At 45.4% G+C, this 16,910-nt stretch overlaps 1 protein-coding gene across 1 annotated transcript in view; it reads right to left on the reverse strand.

Annotated features, from left to right (window-relative positions):
• Positions 1-16,910, reverse strand: part of POLR2B (RNA polymerase II subunit B) — a 575,272-nt gene that overhangs the window by 207,841 nt on the left and 350,521 nt on the right. The window contains exon 18 of the mRNA XM_073594755.1: positions 682-776. Coding sequence (XP_073450856.1) covers positions 682-776 — 95 coding nt within the window. The remainder of the gene's footprint in view (positions 1-681; positions 777-16,910) is intronic.

The raw sequence follows: 16,910 nt of genomic DNA on the forward strand, positions 1-16,910 counted from the left end.
TGTGCTCGTATGAGAAAGCAGATACTCACTGAAAGGAAGAATAAATTAAATTACCACAGCGCTCAATAGCGCCATGGTAGTTCATTTAAAGCCCACAGCCACAAAGGTTGCGAGGACTGGTTTCCCATTCACAGAGGTCTGTGACTGAGTGACGCGGCCAGAGCCCCACAAGGCCACATTATTGTCAAAGAGTGAAAGCAGGTGCCTGCAGAAGATGCCCGCTCACTGTCACTGAGCAGGGGGGGGGGATAGCTGCAGCTGCTGAAAATGGGTGGAACTTGTAACATGTTCCAAAAGGTGAACTTCTTTTTCAACTCTTTGGATCTATGATACGTGGGACATGCAGATACCGTGTGTTTTCTTTTTTTACAAGACTCTACGCCATATTACCTCTCTATAAAAAGTATTTTTAAAAACACAGTGAATTCCCATATAAAAAAATGTCAAAAATAACATTTCATGAAAATTGGGATTTCATGGCCAAGACTGCTCACCAAATCGGCAATCATAAAATATTCCTCTTTCTTGTAACTACCGTATTCCTGTCAGCACTGCGTGTTTGCTATGTTAAGTTGTGTTTAATAAATTGTGTCTGGTTTACCTTAAAAAGTTCTTGTAAAATAATCAGAAATGACAAAACTAAAATGGAGAAAATGGATGTAAATATTTTTGAATTCTCACCTTGACAAGTTTCACGAGTAGGTTTCTCAAAAATTTCTTCTTGGTCAAATCCTTTTTTGGACTCCTGTTCTTTATAGGAACGGTAGAAGACAGACCTATTTTAGGATAAAACAAAAAGTTAATTTTTTTTTAAATATATACACATTAAGATAAGCAAACTCCTGACATACTGCAGTGTTCCACTTTAGACCTCCTGTTCGCTAAATCTGTAAATATTTAACTGAATGTTCTATCAACAGGTCTGGGCTAAGTAGGTTTTATGGCTCTACTGGAAAAGTTGTGCATTCTTCAGTCATTCCAGAGTCAGGAGGGGACTGGCTGTGGCAGTAAGCTGTCTCAAAGTTTCCTTATTTAAAAATAAGGCGAAGGTGTGCAAATTTTAAACAGGGCTGCCCTAGGTCGTCTTACAGTTTTTCGGGGTGCCCAGTCATCACAGGTGTGTCTATGTTCTTCATGTTTATCGTGGACTTTGGAAACAAGTACATACAAGTACATGGTGCACTCCTAGAGAGGTTTAGAAATTAGAAGTTATTAAAGTTATGAGAAATTATAAAGTGTGACTGTTGGTAACAAGGGGTGGGGGGCAAAAATACGCAGTTGAGCTACGTTTAAAGAGGAGCTCCTGTCTCCCCCCAAAAAATGAAAAGTCAGCAGCTACAAATACTGTAGCTGCTGACTTTTAATACAAGGACACCTACCTGTCCAGGGATCCAGCGATGTTTGCACCTGAACCGATTCTTCAATCTGCTTCGGGGGTCACTCTGTGCTTTGTGAATGGTCCCGCATTCTTCTGTGTGCGTCTCAGAAAGCACATGTGCACTGTGGGGGAATCAGACCCCGTGACGTCACACGTTGACAGTGGTCAGTATGCGTTACGATCACTGGGTTGGGGACTACTTAAGCAGGCCACAGCCTGTTGATCATTGTGGTGGATTTTCCCAGGGGGCAAATATAATCTCTTGCGTTACCAGCTATGGGCCTATTGGTTGTTGCCTGTCATTGTTTGACAGTGATCCCCTATTGCAACAGATCTTTTTCTATCTTTCCAAGCCTGACTGAGACCAATTCGTTTCAGGTCTCTAGTCTGCTCCACCCCTCCCCTTTCTGTCTCTTGGTAACGGTCTTTTCCCCACTGCACATATTCTGTCTCCTCCCCCCTTCCTTTCCTGTTTTCTCCTTCCTCTCTCCCCGTGTTCTCTCTCTCTCCCCCCCCCCATGGTTATGAGCCCTTTCGATATACATATTTTTGTGATTTATACATTTTCTTTATAGTTGCTACTCAGCATCAACATATTCACCCAACATATGTCCCCGATGCCGGCCGTAGGGGAATGTTGGCGGTGCCACTGTCTTGGCCTTGTGTGTTTGTGTGTGTGTCCACATTGGTAAGCGTTAGTGTTTTCTCTCCCCCCAATTGTCAGCCTCTGTATATCATGCCCTTTTGCCGTGTCTCCTTGATATTATGTGCATTGTGTTACCTTTATTCCAAACTTTATTCAATTTTGCTCCTCCTGAAGCGGTAGATTTCCACAAAACCTATAGAGGAGTTTTGTGCACCCACTACACTGAGGACCCACTACATCTCCTTGGAGTACACCAAGTATCAGTGTAACATATGTATAGACATATTTTATTATTTGTGTGAAAGTTAAATTTATGTTTCCACTTCTATCTTTATGTGTATTTTGTCTGGGGTACAGAGATAGTCCATTCCCTTCTTCCTTCTGGAGACCATTAGAGGATTGGTCTCCTTTCCATATTCTCTACTATTATTTGGATGATGGTACCCCTATATTGTATATGATTTTAGTTTCATTAGAGGCTTCTCCTTGTCTTATGTACTACACATTCATGTCAAGGGGAAGCACCACAAACTTCCCGCAACCGCATGCAATGCATGCGGTTGCGGTGCATTTGTTGGTAAAATGGGGTTAAAACTGGCAGTGAGGACACGTTGCATCGCTTCCTCAACGCCTGTCAGTAGCCACTGGAGCGCAAACCGAATGTGGATCAGGCTTCAGATGCAACGGAGATTTATACACGTGTTAAAATCCACTATTTTTTTTTTAGACTGTTGATTCATAAAGGAAACAGTTTTATTCTCAAACCGACACATAGTAAACACAGTTTACTATATGGCAGTAATGAAAATATATAGGAACGATCTGTACTGATCGCAGACTATTTTTTCAGTAAAGAAAGGGGGCTGGGAAAAAACATTTACCAGCCCCCCACGCTGCAGCCAGAAGGAGGGAGGGCCGGCTAGCAGCATGGAGGTGGGATCAGAGTGTGCGAGGGGGGGGGGGAATCAGAGTAGCCAGGGTAAGGGAGAGTGAGGGTAGGGGGCATTTTAGATGTCGGCATAGGCGGGTGGAGGGACGGAAGACAATGTGGAAGAGCAGTAGTGGCGGGGGGGGATCTCAAATCTTGAGTAAAATCTTCTGATCAGAACCATCAGTTTGTTCAGCAGCATCTGCTCAACAATTCTGTTATCAGAATGAGCCTACAGCAGAGGAGAATTGAAGGTCCATGCAGCGTATTGACCTGGCCAGCTGAAAGCAGTGCTGTAGGTCTGTACGCCGTATAGACCTGGCAGCTAAAGGGTCAAAAGTTGATGTTTTAGTAATTTTATTTGCGAGGAGGGGATACAGCACTAAATAGTTACCGGTAATGGTTTGTATTCCATGTCCTGTGTGGCTGCTGCTTTATGCAATAAGCTTTCCTTGATGACACTGGGTACTTTCAAGAGTAGCAATCTTCTAGCGCTGCAGATGTTAACAGTAAGGATGAGCTCCGGCGTGTTTGCACACCCCATGTGCAGAGCCCGCCAGGAAGTCAGCACTGCGCTGCGCTAATCACAGGCAGTGAGACATTGTCCCGATGCGCGGCTGCAGAGATCGGGAAATGTCTCACTGCCTGTGATTAGCGCAGCGCAGTGCCGACTGCCTGGCGGTCTCTGCACGTGGGGTGTGCGAACACGCCAGAGCTCATCCTTAGTTAACAGCATTGGCTGCGAGCATGAAGGACTTGCACCACTTGCCCACCCCTTCCTTCATTCTCTGTCATTGACAGAACTGTAACTATTATTGTCTTACAATGCAACACATTTTGTTAATAGGCAAGTGAGATCTGTTCCTCTTCCATTCACAGAGCGTGTTACATTGTGGGAAAATAATAGTACTTGCAGCCACTATTAACCCCTGCAATACAAGAGGATTTATGCTCTGGGCAGTATCTGGTGGCATGAAGAAAATACTTTTACATTGGGTACACACCATTACAGATAATGTGTTTGGTGCTGTACCACCCCAAAAAATTACTAAACTTCAGCTTTAAATTAAAATCTTTCGCAAATAACTAATATGTGGACCTTTTGTATAAGGAGTCATTGCTAAAGCCAATAAAATATTATACAGCTGGGGGAGCATGCATGCAGCGGTACATGGAGGATGCTTGATCTCCCTGCTCCGCATCTGGGAACCCTGAAAGCCGACATCAGCAGCCAACGATGCACTTTCAAACCACTGGCACAGGCACCACAGCAAAAGGTAAGCAGAAAGCCGCTACAGCCAAGCTTCCTGAGGACCAAGTCTCAGACAGAGGACAATATAGTGGCTGCAGCTTCACTCAGTGTTCCCATTCTGTGCCATGCAGCCACTTCCCCAGGGAAATCCACTGTATCTGGCTGAATGCACTTCCATTCCCAAACAAATCGCAGCCACGCTTTGGGGCAGAGACTTCCCACAATCCACCAGCCTCTTCAGACAGCTATGGGAAAAATGATCACTAGTCAGAGCAGTCTCATAGCAGGCCCTGAGCTCCATTCTGCACCATCCCACCCCCATTATACTGGCAATATTTTCTGCACTGTGAGAGAAGGCTAGGAGCCAAATTACCACTGAACTGATTCAAAAATGTAAGGAGCTAGGCAATCGTATAACCACAGAGATCAAATTTGACACAGAAACTATAATGAACCAGAATACAGATCAACCAACTATGTTCAGCTGCCCCGTAGAAGACGTCACGTATGACGAAACATGTAGGGCGTGGCCTCGCAGTGCTTGCCATCACGTGTTTCATGTTTGCACGGGCGTTCAGCCTTTGTTTTTATGCCGGCTTTTTAAATCTAACGATTTCTATACTTGTATTTTTTGTATTCATACCTTTGGCTTATTTAAATAATAAATCCCCTATTATTATTACTACACCATTGGAGTTTTTCCCCTTTTTTCTTACTCATGGATCTTCCGAATCACGAGTCTCCCTCCTGATGCTGCAGCAGTAAGAACAGCTTTGAGTTGGTGGTGCTCGTAACAAGACCCGGACATCTATATCCTATCTGTCCCTGCAGAGGGTTATATCTGCAAGCTCGTATGACCTCGCCACAAAGGAGGTCCAACAAGTGGGGTAAGGGCACATCCATTACTCCTCTCCCGCAACTATTGGTGGCTTGGAAGTGTTTCTGCACCTTTTCCCTTTCCACCTTGATGTGACACACCAAAGGAACGGCCTTTCTTCCTCACATATTTTGTTTTTGCTAATTTGTTTTTCACGGACTGAATGTGGTGTCTTTTAAACGATTGGGCATCCAATCGCATCTTCAGAACTTTCACTTCTTTTTCTACTTTTTTATGGAGATATGATACAATTTCCAATCTTAATTTGTTGTTGTGTTATTTCTCTGCATTGGGATCTAAATATATTGTAACTCCGGGTATTACCCCAAGGAGCTTTCCAATCGTAAAATCTCATTACATGTTATATTTATGCTAGCGCACATTTTTAGTTTATATATTTATCAGCTGGAGGAAACCCTGGCAAAAACAGATGACCTAGAGAATAGGTCCTGCATATATAAATTCAGGATCATGGTGCTTTCACACCAACTTGTAATGTTAACTGCCTGAACATAAGATGGAGCTTGATAATGCCCACGGGGCGCTGACTAGCCCTCGACCTAACGGGCCTACCAGGCACATTGAACTCCTAACAGGCTGACTGACCTGAGAAGTTAACAGCTTGGAAATGAACTCCTAGACTGCTGGTGACTACAATTACTAAAATTAGGAGGGTAGACTGTACATTTACATAGAATCCTTTGCAGTAGCTAAAGAATCTCACTACGCTAATTGACTGAATGGCTTTATTGCTCACTACATCCATGCCAACTTTGTATCTGATAAGACAGGCATTGACCAGATCAGGTGGACTAAAAAATTTTCTCAGTGCTTCGCTCCTCTTCGGATGGGGGGACGCCCGAGGAAAGGAATGTTACTATCCCTTGATATCCGGAAAGCATTTGACACCATCTCCGAGATCTTTTTAGGATCCTGACTAGATGGAACTTCTGCCCTCAGCTCCTTTCTTTTCTGCATACTCTATATAGCAATCCCATCCTTGGAGTGGAGAGTTGAGATAAAAAGTACAAATGGTGAGCGTTCCTCCTAGGCTTAATATATCGATGGTGTTGGCGACCCCCTGTGCAAGCGGAAGATTACAATGCGGATGGATTCCCATACTGTGATGCCCTGTCAGTGCTAAAAACGCAGTCTGCTGCCTTTCTGATGCAGCTTAATACCTGGCGAGTGTGCAAAGGTGGTGGTTTGGAGCAATATATTGGTTGATATATTTGGATTGTTGGCTGAATACTACACATGGACAACTGCTGGAGTTATTTACTACTAAGAAGTGTCATATGTTTGTGGGATTTTCTATGCAATTTTTGAAGTCACTTTTTGTTGGTTATTTTAGTCATCAGTAGATTATATACACTTTGGTTTTAGATTATAAGATTGGTATATTCATTCTTGATCACTTAGGCGCTGAACTTGTGCATTCACATTTTAATTTTGGGGTTTGTATACCAATCTTACTTGCTAGCTGCCCAAGTATTGCACTTATCTGATTTCGGAAGCCAAGCAGGTTAATGCCTGGTCAGTACTTGGATGGCCTTACCTTACTTGCTAGCTGCATAAATATTATCTTTCCCTAACGCTGACTATTCTTTAAGTTCATTTAAGGCTCCAATATCTGCTACATTTGGTGTTCCAACTAAAGGGTTTAACCCTTTGTGAACCTTGGGTAAATAATGAAACAGGCATGATTGAAGCCTGTGAAATAAACATGTCTCCTTCCTCCTGTGAAAAAAATGCCTGCTCTGACTGCTCTATACATAAGAGACTTTAGATGCCTTTTAAAAGAATTAGGAGGATCACCCTTAAAGCGTTTGTTACACGAACACTTCATTGTTACACAAACACTTCATATTCCTTATATGTGCTTGTTGTACCATGTACTTATGAGAAAGTATCCTGTTCTCCTTGTATTGCTTCCTTTATGGGAAATCCCTGATGTTCCTGCTAGTCCCCTTGCTTTCCTATTAAAAACTGACCACACTACAGTAACCAAGAGTGCACACTGTGGTCAGTTCTCTAGCTATGCTACTCTCATTCAATAATCAGACTTGTCCTGACACCCCCCACCCACCCCCTGCACAGCCACTCCCTGGGAAGCTCAGTGTAATGTTGCTTCTCCTCCCCCTAGTTCTTATGCAGCTGAGAACAGAGGGAATGTGATCACTTATAAAAAAGGGAAAATAACGCATTCAGTCTATGTTAGACTGAATGGGTTGTTTTACAAGGTGATCGTTTACAGTCACTTTAAGTTTTTATAAAAAACTGTCACTATCAGACCAAAACCTCACTGCTGTATATAACCAGCTACAGCATAACCACTGATCCCCCTTTATCAGAGTTTCTAATGACGAAGTTGGAGTCACTACTAAGATCCTTTAGAACTACTCTTTCTTGATTAGTAAGGTTGTCTGCAAAAGAATATCCAGTTATAAACATTCAAAACTTGACATGCGATATCTTTTTCAATTCGTTCAGGAACCGGTCCATATCTTTACCTTCAGAACCAATAGGATAGAAATCTGATCTCAATCCAAAAAAGGTATAATGGTATTATAACTATAATTATCCACATGATCAAAACCAGATTCAGAATCAAAATCCCCAAGGTCACATACTGCACAAAGCTCTGTAAGAATAAAGTGATTGATAAAAAAACAAAACACAAAAAAAACAAAAAAAAAAAGAAACACCACAAACATGTTTTACTTACCAGCTCTATGCAAGGGTTTTGCAGAGAGTGGGCCCAATCCTCCTCTTCTGGGGTGCCCCCACGGAGAGCCACTTTCCATGGGGCCACTCGTGTGGTCTCACTCACGAGTCCTGCTACTGTGTCTATTGACACAGACCGCAGGACTCATCCCCACCCCCCCCACTCTCGTGTCACTAGATTTGATTGACAGCAGTGGGAGCCAATGGCTCCTGCTGCCATCAATCTATCCAACGAGGACAGAGACAACGGCTGGAGCCGCTGGGCTTGTGCTCGTCGCTGGAACGAACGGGTTCAGGTAAGAAAAAGGGGGGGCTCTGCTGCAGCACAGAAGGTTTTTCACCTCAAGGTGAAAAACCGAGACTTTACAACCCCTTTAAAATCCTCAGATGTTACATCATCCTGAAAAAACATTCCTAGGTTCACCAAAATAATGTTTCCCAGGGGTTAAAGAACGAACATTTAATAACATTTATTAACCAATTCAACCCTGATGATAGAAGTGACATTTCTTCATCCGTTAAGACTAATAGGTTCCGAACATTATGAAATAATTTCTGTCTCTGTCCCCGAAGTTAACGAACATTGATGATTACGTTTGTTTCATTCCTCCTCTCCTTGTTTTTTGTATTTTTCCTTTGCTGGCGGGTATCCCGTTTAAATACGGTTGATCCCCCAAATGAGATGCCATTAAAGTTCATGTGAGTGTCTCATATCACACCTGGAGGAGTCCACCCCAGAGATCTCCTTGCATTACAGCTGCAAGTAAAAGGAAAATGCTATTGACACGGAAAATCGCCTCAGGTGTAATAATATCCGCATCACTAGCTTACCTGAATTGGCAGAGGTCCCCAGGCCTGCGGAGTTTGCAGAGATGTTCAACACACCGCTGGATCTTCCTGCCATGCCTTCCACCTTTGTGGTGGAAAGGGCTCAGAGCCCCTCCGACGCCTCCAGTCACTGGTGCACCTTCCAGGCCCCTCTTGCTTCAGCTGTTCAATTATCATGATCGGATCCTGGAGGCCACCTGCGCAAAACCAGACCTGCGCTACGAGAATGAAAAGATCCTTCTTTTCCCAGAATACTCACCTGAGATTCAACAGCGTTGTCACTCCTTCACCGAGGTTTGCAAAAGGCTTCGGAAACAAGGTCTCAAATATAGCCTCTTATACCTGAGCAAGCTCCATGTGTTGGATGGCGATAGGGCTCGGTTCTTCGAATCTCCTGAGGTGGCGGTGTCCTGGCTCGATGGTCGCTGAAGAAGTATGAGCCATTAAGAAATTCTTTGCTACGTTGGTTCGCAGATGTTGCATCCCAGCCTCCGGGTCTCTCAAAGTTTTTGTTTTATCTCATACATATGTTGTACGACCCACTTCCTTCGTTACATTTTTATCCCAGCTGTTTTTTTCCTTGCATATGCACTAAATATAGCCTTGTTTCACACATTTGCCTTTGATGGAGCCCTCTGTCTGGAGCAGGGATGCCATGTAGTCCCATCCCTCTGAGCTGCAGGCCCCTGGTATCTTCTCTGGCGATCGTGGAGGGCCTACCCTGTTATAACTTGCTGTTCCCTTGACGGTTGGTACCTAGAGGAACTGTTGCTGGTCTGCATTTGGGCCTATCCCGCCCAGCCCCCCACCCCAAATCTCCCCGTTTGACCTTACATAACAGATGATGATCTGATTATTATTCTCATTACAGAGGAACTGCTATATCACCGGACAAAATACAAATTAGTTCCAGTCTGCTACTGTTTTACTGTACCAGCAGGGTAAACACGGTTTGGGATTGCTCGATTTGTGTTATTGTACAAAAGGCTAGCGTTACTATATTGCCCCTGCACTCCAATACCGTGATCCCACTGAATCATGGCATTGTGTGACTCAGACCATTTCTGTTCTCTCCTGGAATGTGAGGGGTTCTAACTCAAAATTCAAGAGAGCGTTGCTATTTCAGTATGTTAAAACCCATTCTCATTTTGCAAGAGACATCTGGTGGGCAGTAAATCGATGGCCCTGAAACGGCCATGGGTCCAAAAAGCTTTCCATGTATCATACTCTACCTACGCTAGGGGTGTCTCCATATTGATCAGCAAGTCGCTACCCTGCGACACGGATCCCCAGGGGAAATATGTAATGCTAGTACTTGTATTATGGCAACAGCGCTAGGTCGTTACTGGCATACAAGTTCCTCCACCATTTAAACCCAATTTATTATATGCGGTCCTGTAGAGGATTCCCCCTTATTGTCCTGCAAAAATACTATTGATGGGTGATTTTAATGCCATATCCGCAGAACTGGACAAACTAACTCCCCCAAAGTCCGTTGCTGGTGATCTCCCGAACTGGACTCTTTCCACTGGCCTGGCGGAGGATTGAAGATGGAAACCACCCCCTACCCACTTCCTACAAATCCTCCTCCAGAATTGATTTTGCTTTTGCCAACCCCTCTTTATTAACAGACGTTAATTCTGCTGACTACCTAGTGGACTGTCAGATCATAGCCCCTTGATGGTAATGCTGCGAACACATTCTCTCCGTAGCAGCTCCATGTGGCATCTGACTAACTATGTCTAGGCGCTCATTGGATTTCACACGGCACTCAATACTGAAAGCGTATTGGGAGACTAACGTGGGGTCATTCTCTCCTGAATCAGTATGTACCTTTGCTCACTGACAAAAATGATCTTTCTATAATTTTAAATGGTAGGTGTATTTTAACAGTGAGAGACAGAGCAAAAATATCCAGAAAAACGCATTTCAAAAAAGTTATAAATTGATTTGCATTTCAATGAGTAAAATAAGCAATTGACCCCTTCGCAAAACATGACTTGGCAAAACCCTTGTTGGCAATCACAGAGGTTAGAGGTTTCTTGTAGTTGGCCACCAGGTTTACACACATCTCAGGAGGGATTTTGTCCCACTCCTCTTTGCAGATCCTCTCCAAGTCATTAAGGTTTTAAGGCAGACGTTTGGTAACTCGAGCTTTCAGCTCTCTCCACATATTTTCTATGGCATTAAGGTCTGGAGACTGGCTAGGCCACTCCAGGACATAATGCGCTTCTTCTTGAGCCACTCCTTTGTTGCCTTGGCCGTGTGTTTTGGGTCACTGTCATGCTGGAATACCCATCCACGACCCATTTTCAATGATCTGGCTGAGGGAAGGAGGTTCTCAATGGCCCTGTCCATTGTCCCTTTTATGCGGTGAAGTTGTCCTGTCCCCTTAGCAGAAATACACCCGCAAAGGATAATGTTTTCACCTCCATGTTCAACAGTGGGGATAGTGTTCTTTGGGTCATGGGGCAGCATTCCTCCTCCTCCAAACACAGGGAATTGAGTTAATGCCAAAGAGCTTGATTTTGGTCTCATCTGACCACAACACTTTTACCCAGTTCACCTCTGAATCATTCAGATGTTCATTAGCATACTTCAGAAAGGCCTTTACATGTGCTTTGAGAAGGGGGACCTTGCAGGCCCTGCAGGATTTCAGTCCTTCACAGTGTAGTGTGTTACCAATTGTTTTCTTGGCAACTATGGCCCCAGCTGCCTTGAGATCGACAATATTCTCCCTTGTAGTTCTGGGCCGATTCTTCACCATTCCTATGATCATTGAAACTCCAGGAAGTGGGGGCGTGGCCTAGCAATGGCTGAATGAAGACACGCTTCTAAGGGGCTCCTGGCTTCCCCCTGCTCACCACGACCAAAGACAGCAACTCATTCATTGAAAATACAGCATGGGCAATCACAACCGATACAGAACTAGAATGGCGATCTGTGGGAACCCTCCCAGGACTTCACAGACCAATATCCAGATATTCCTCCGAAGCCCGCAGCAGGCCCCATCGGGCGCCATTGCAGAAACCCCACGTGCGTCTCGTATGGAGGTCAGTACGCCTACCCTGTCTACCTCTCCCATTCCACTCACGGAGTCAGAATACCTCTTAGGGACCCCAGCAGCCTTTAGATCTAACATGGCTGTCCCCTCGCCAACCCCAGGACATCTGGAGGAAGATCTCCGCAGCCTGCTCCAGGCTCTCCCCACGAAGTCCGACATCGAAGCCCTAATCCTTTGCATCGAGGAAGCACACAGCAGGGATATGGCAGCGTTGAGAACGGACCTACACTCTCTCACAGACCGCATAGACATGGAGGAAGCCGCGATCTCCTCCCTGGAACTGAGGGTGTCAGCTCTGGAACACTCACAGACCGCACAAGCCATCACGGCTGGTGAAATGCAGCTACATTTGGAGAAAATGGAGGACCGCAGCCGTCGGAACAACCTGCGGCTGCAGGGACTCCCGGAGGCTACAGGGGCGGAAGATTTGGCTGCCACGTTACAGCTATATTCCACAGCGTTCTGGAAGCTCCCCCACCGACACTGGAAATAGATTGGGTGCAGAGCCCTGGGACCCAGGTCTACAGACCCAGACAGACCACGGGATGTACTGTGCAGAATACACAGATATTCACAGGAGGACACCATCCTCCGCAAGTCCTGGGATCATGGCCGATCGAATTTGATGGGGCAAACATACAAATCCTCCCTGATCTATCGAAAGCGACACTGCAGAGAAGAGCCCTCCTGAAACCAGTATTGGAAACAGCGAGACGACACGGATGCACCTACAGATGGGGGTACATTCTGAAAGGCACAGGCGTCATTCATGCTCCGCTCACCTGCAGATCTGCCGGCACTCTTCACATTTCTGGACGCTGAACCTGTACGGGTACAAAACTGGCTTCAAATCCTGCATCGGTCATCTGGCCGCACAGGACCCCCCTCAGCATCCCGACACTCCCAGCCTGCCCGCTCTTAGAGACCCAGGAGGTGTTTGCGGGACCCACCGGTGGAATGGGCACGTGAGTCATAACACTCCCTCTCTCCAAGAGCACAGACTTCCAACCCCCAGCTAGTTGGCACTTATCCTCCCCACTTGTTCTCCCCCTCACAACACCGCTTGTCAATTAGTACCCAGTGCCCTCTTGCTGCCACCTGTCGAAGAACCTGTACCTGCCCAGATACTCTGCTGAGCTCAGTGTCCCTAACCCCCTAACTTGAGGGACGCCCCGCCCCGCCCCCCCTTCTTCTGGAGCTGGTGCCTGAGCCCCCCTCACAGTTTTAACCGGAGGGATCTTCTAAGCACTCACGGAGCAACAGGGAACGTTTCTCCCCCTTCCCGGGGGACAAATTTTACCCACTGCGGGGGAGACACAGATGCGGAGTTAACAACGACTACCGCAATGAGGTATTAGGGACCGGTATATTAATTTCTTTTGGGGAGGAAGTTTCTGGCGGAATTGGAACAATGATTATCCTGTATCTGATTTTCCTTCGAAGTTTAATATGTACTGTACAGGTACTAAGGTAATTACCCGTATGCTATGAACACAGGCTCTAGATCAGTGGTTCTCAACTCCTGTCCTCAGGACCCACTAACAGGCCAGATTTTATGTATTACCTTGGGGAGATGCAGACTAGAATACTGCAATCACTGAGCAACAAATGATATCACCTGTGATGTATTTCAGTTATCTTGCAAACCTGGCCTGTTAGTGGGTCCTGAGGACAGGAGTTGATAAACACTGCTCAAGATGAATACATGTTAACACTGTTTGTCAGATTTACAAGTACTAGATGAAGATATGAAGGTTAGCAATCATTGCTCATATTAACACATTCAAGATAAACACATTATAAGCACTGTCTGCTCATATGTACAGGCTAGAGATAGATATATGAAGGTCAGCACTGTTTGCTCATATTTACAGGCTATAGATGAATGCATGACGGTTAGCACTGTTTACTCATTTACATGCTATAGATAAATACAGGAAGGTTAGCAATGTTTGCTCATGATTCACGTGCCCCAGATAACCACGTGAAGTTTAGCATTTTTGGCTCATATTCGCATTGCTCATGTCTGTATGACAACTCCTATACCTACTTTGGTCGGGAGGGTTGGCCAGCTGCTGTTCGGCCTCCGCTGACCACACTCCCAAATAGGCCAACGCCTACCCCCAGCCTGTTGCTGGGAAGCGTTTAAGCAGTATTTTTGCTGCAATTAGTTTATAATCCTCTCGCTTTCTCCAGAGGTGCTGGGGCCCAGTCTTTGAGGTAACCACCTTTCTTTAGCACTCCCCCTCTGGAGACATTCTAGAGAGGAACCTCCTCTTTTCTTTCCTAGCTCTACTTGTCCTTTTCTTTTTCTCTCTCATCTACTTCCTTTCCCCTCCCCTCTACCCCTTCCACTCCCTCCACACTCCACCCCCTCCCATGGAGGTTCTGAACATGACCTCGCTTAACGCCAAGGGCCAACACACCCAAGAAGAGAAGGGTGCTTTTACATGATCTGCACCGTCTTAAATCTGATGTGGCCTTCATACAGGAGACACATTTTAGGGACGACAAATTACCCATCATTAAAAACAGGTCATTCCCGATGGTGTACCACTCCAAATCGGACAGCTAAGTCAAGGGGGGTTTCTATTCTCCTTTCCAGTAAAGTACCATGGTCGCTCATAGACTCCATTACTGATCCTGGAGGTCGCTACCTGTTTGTGAAGGGCATGGTCGGCGATGTTAAAATCAAATTTATACGCCCCGAACGAACAAGAGGCTTTCCTAGGTAAGACACTAGTGAAGCTGACCAATTTTACAGAGGGCCACCTGATTGTAGGAGGTGATCTGAACGTCCTGTTAGTACCGGCAGAAGACACATCCTCGGGTCTCATCTATCCCTCTCGGTTCTCGTAAACGTATTGCTCACTCCCTGCGTGATAGCCAACTAATTGACGTATGGCGTCTTCTCCATCCTATGGAAAGAGACTTCAACTTCTATTCTACCCCCCAGAAGACATACTCACGCATTGATTATTTCCTCATCCCCCATGCCCAGTTACATGCAGTACGCACCTCATCCATAGGCTCCATTACCTGGTGCGATCATGCCCCTATTTTCTTATACTAAGCTCTTTATGACTCCACGACCACCAAAGCTAACCAATGGAAACTGAATGAAAGTCTCTTACAAGACAAGGACGAACTAGAAGACGTTACTAGAGAACTGAACTGCTACTTTAGAACTAATGATACCCCAGATTGTGACCCAGGCATTATATGGGAGGCACACAAGACGGTTATTAGTGCCGTGTTGATTAAACACGGGGTCAGGATCAAACGGAAACAAACTGAACAGCTCAAATCCCTACTCACAGATCTGGCCGCCCTGGAGCTTCGTCATAAACTAACACAAACCCCATCCTTAGAGAGACCTTCTTGTCAAAACGGACACAAATTACAGACCTCCTACAATTTAAAGCCAAAGCAGCACTGCAGATATGTAGGAAATTCTCATACGAGTCGGGGGAATAAATTCGGGAAGCTTTTGGCCAGAACTTTGCAAGAACTGGGATTAGTAACATATATCCCACATCTAGTACCCCCAATAAACCCAAAGTAATGAAACCACACGATATTACGAGAGAATTCCAGGAATTTTATAATTCATTATATAATAGGACGACCAAACCCCCTACTGAAGAACAGGCTCCTCATCACTTATGCCCCGATTACCAGACACGGACAAAGACATCCTTGAAGACCCCATCACTATAGAGCAACTCCAGGGGGCTGTCGGGGCGACTAAACAGGGGAAGGCTCCCGGTCCGGATGGTCTTACGGCCCAATATTACATGACCCTTCTTCCCTCCCTTGCCCCATACATGGTCAAGTTGTTCAATGCACTAGGCTCAACTGCAACATTTGCGGCTGAAACCGTAATCGCACACATCTCGGTGATCCCCAAGGAGGGAAAAGATCCAACATCCTGTGGAAGCTGTCGGCCGATCTCGCTGCTCAATTTGGACCTCAAACTCTTTGCCAATATTCTGGCAAATATGATTCAACACCTTATCCCGAGCCTGATACACTTAGATCAAGTGGGCTTTGTCCCTACACGGGAGGCTAGGGACAACACTACGAAAGTACTGAATCTACTTCAGGCAGTAAATCATTCAAAGACACAATGTGTCTTTCTTAGCACAGACGCGGAGAAAGCCATTGACAGGGTGAACTGGAATTTCATGCTTGCTGTCTTGCGACACGCTGGCTTCGGCACCAAATTGCTACAGTGGATATCCACGATTTACTCCCGACCAGCAGCAAGAGTCCGGTGCAACAGTGTTCTTTCAGACACCTTTGAAATCACTAACGGGACACACCAGGGGTGCCCACAGTCGCCTCTCCTCTTCGTCCTGTCATTGGAACCATTTCTCTGCACGGTCTGACATAACCCAGTTATTGAAGGAGTTAAAATAAGAGACACCCAACACAAAGTATAGGCCTATGCCGATGACATGCTATTCTCCCTTACGAACCCTCTGGTTTCACTTCCTAACCTGATGATGGAGTTTGGGAGATACGGAGTGCTCTCAAACCTCCAGATTAACTTTTCCAAGTCGGAAGCAATGGGGGTTAATTTTCAACAAAAATCAATCATACAACTACAAAACAACTTTAAATTTAAATGGACTGACAGGGCGCTGACATACTTAGGTACATTGGTCCCCTCCAACACAGCCAAAATATTTGAGCTAAACTTCCCACCACTACTTCGTAGAGTTAAACAACTTTTAGACAAGTGGAACACCGGTCTTCATTCTTGGTTAGGCCGCTGCAACATTATTAAAATGAGCATCCTCCCCAAGTTTCTCTATCTCCTACAGGCACTCCCAGTTCATATCCCAGCTAGCCATTTTAAATAAATTCAAACGACATTCTTCGACTATATCTGGGCACACAGACGCCCACGGCTACAGCGTAATCAGCTAATGCTACCTAAGCAGTACAGGGGACTAGCAGTGCCGGACATACGCAAGATTGGAACACAGACACAGATTTTAAATTATGGGTGCATATTGAACAGGCCCAATCAGACCTTCCTCTTAGTGGAGCCCCGTGGTGTTATACCGCCCTCACATGGGATCTGAAGAACCACCCCTTAATAGGCAATACAGCCAAGCTATGTTCAGTTCTACTTTCATCCCCCAACATATCACCAAACACATCACCACTGTACTCAATTATAGGGAACCCCCTTTTCCCTT

Source organism: Aquarana catesbeiana, linkage group LG01, assembly GCF_042186555.1.
Source record: "Aquarana catesbeiana isolate 2022-GZ linkage group LG01, ASM4218655v1, whole genome shotgun sequence".
Classification (NCBI taxonomy): domain Eukaryota; kingdom Metazoa; phylum Chordata; class Amphibia; order Anura; family Ranidae; genus Aquarana; species Aquarana catesbeiana.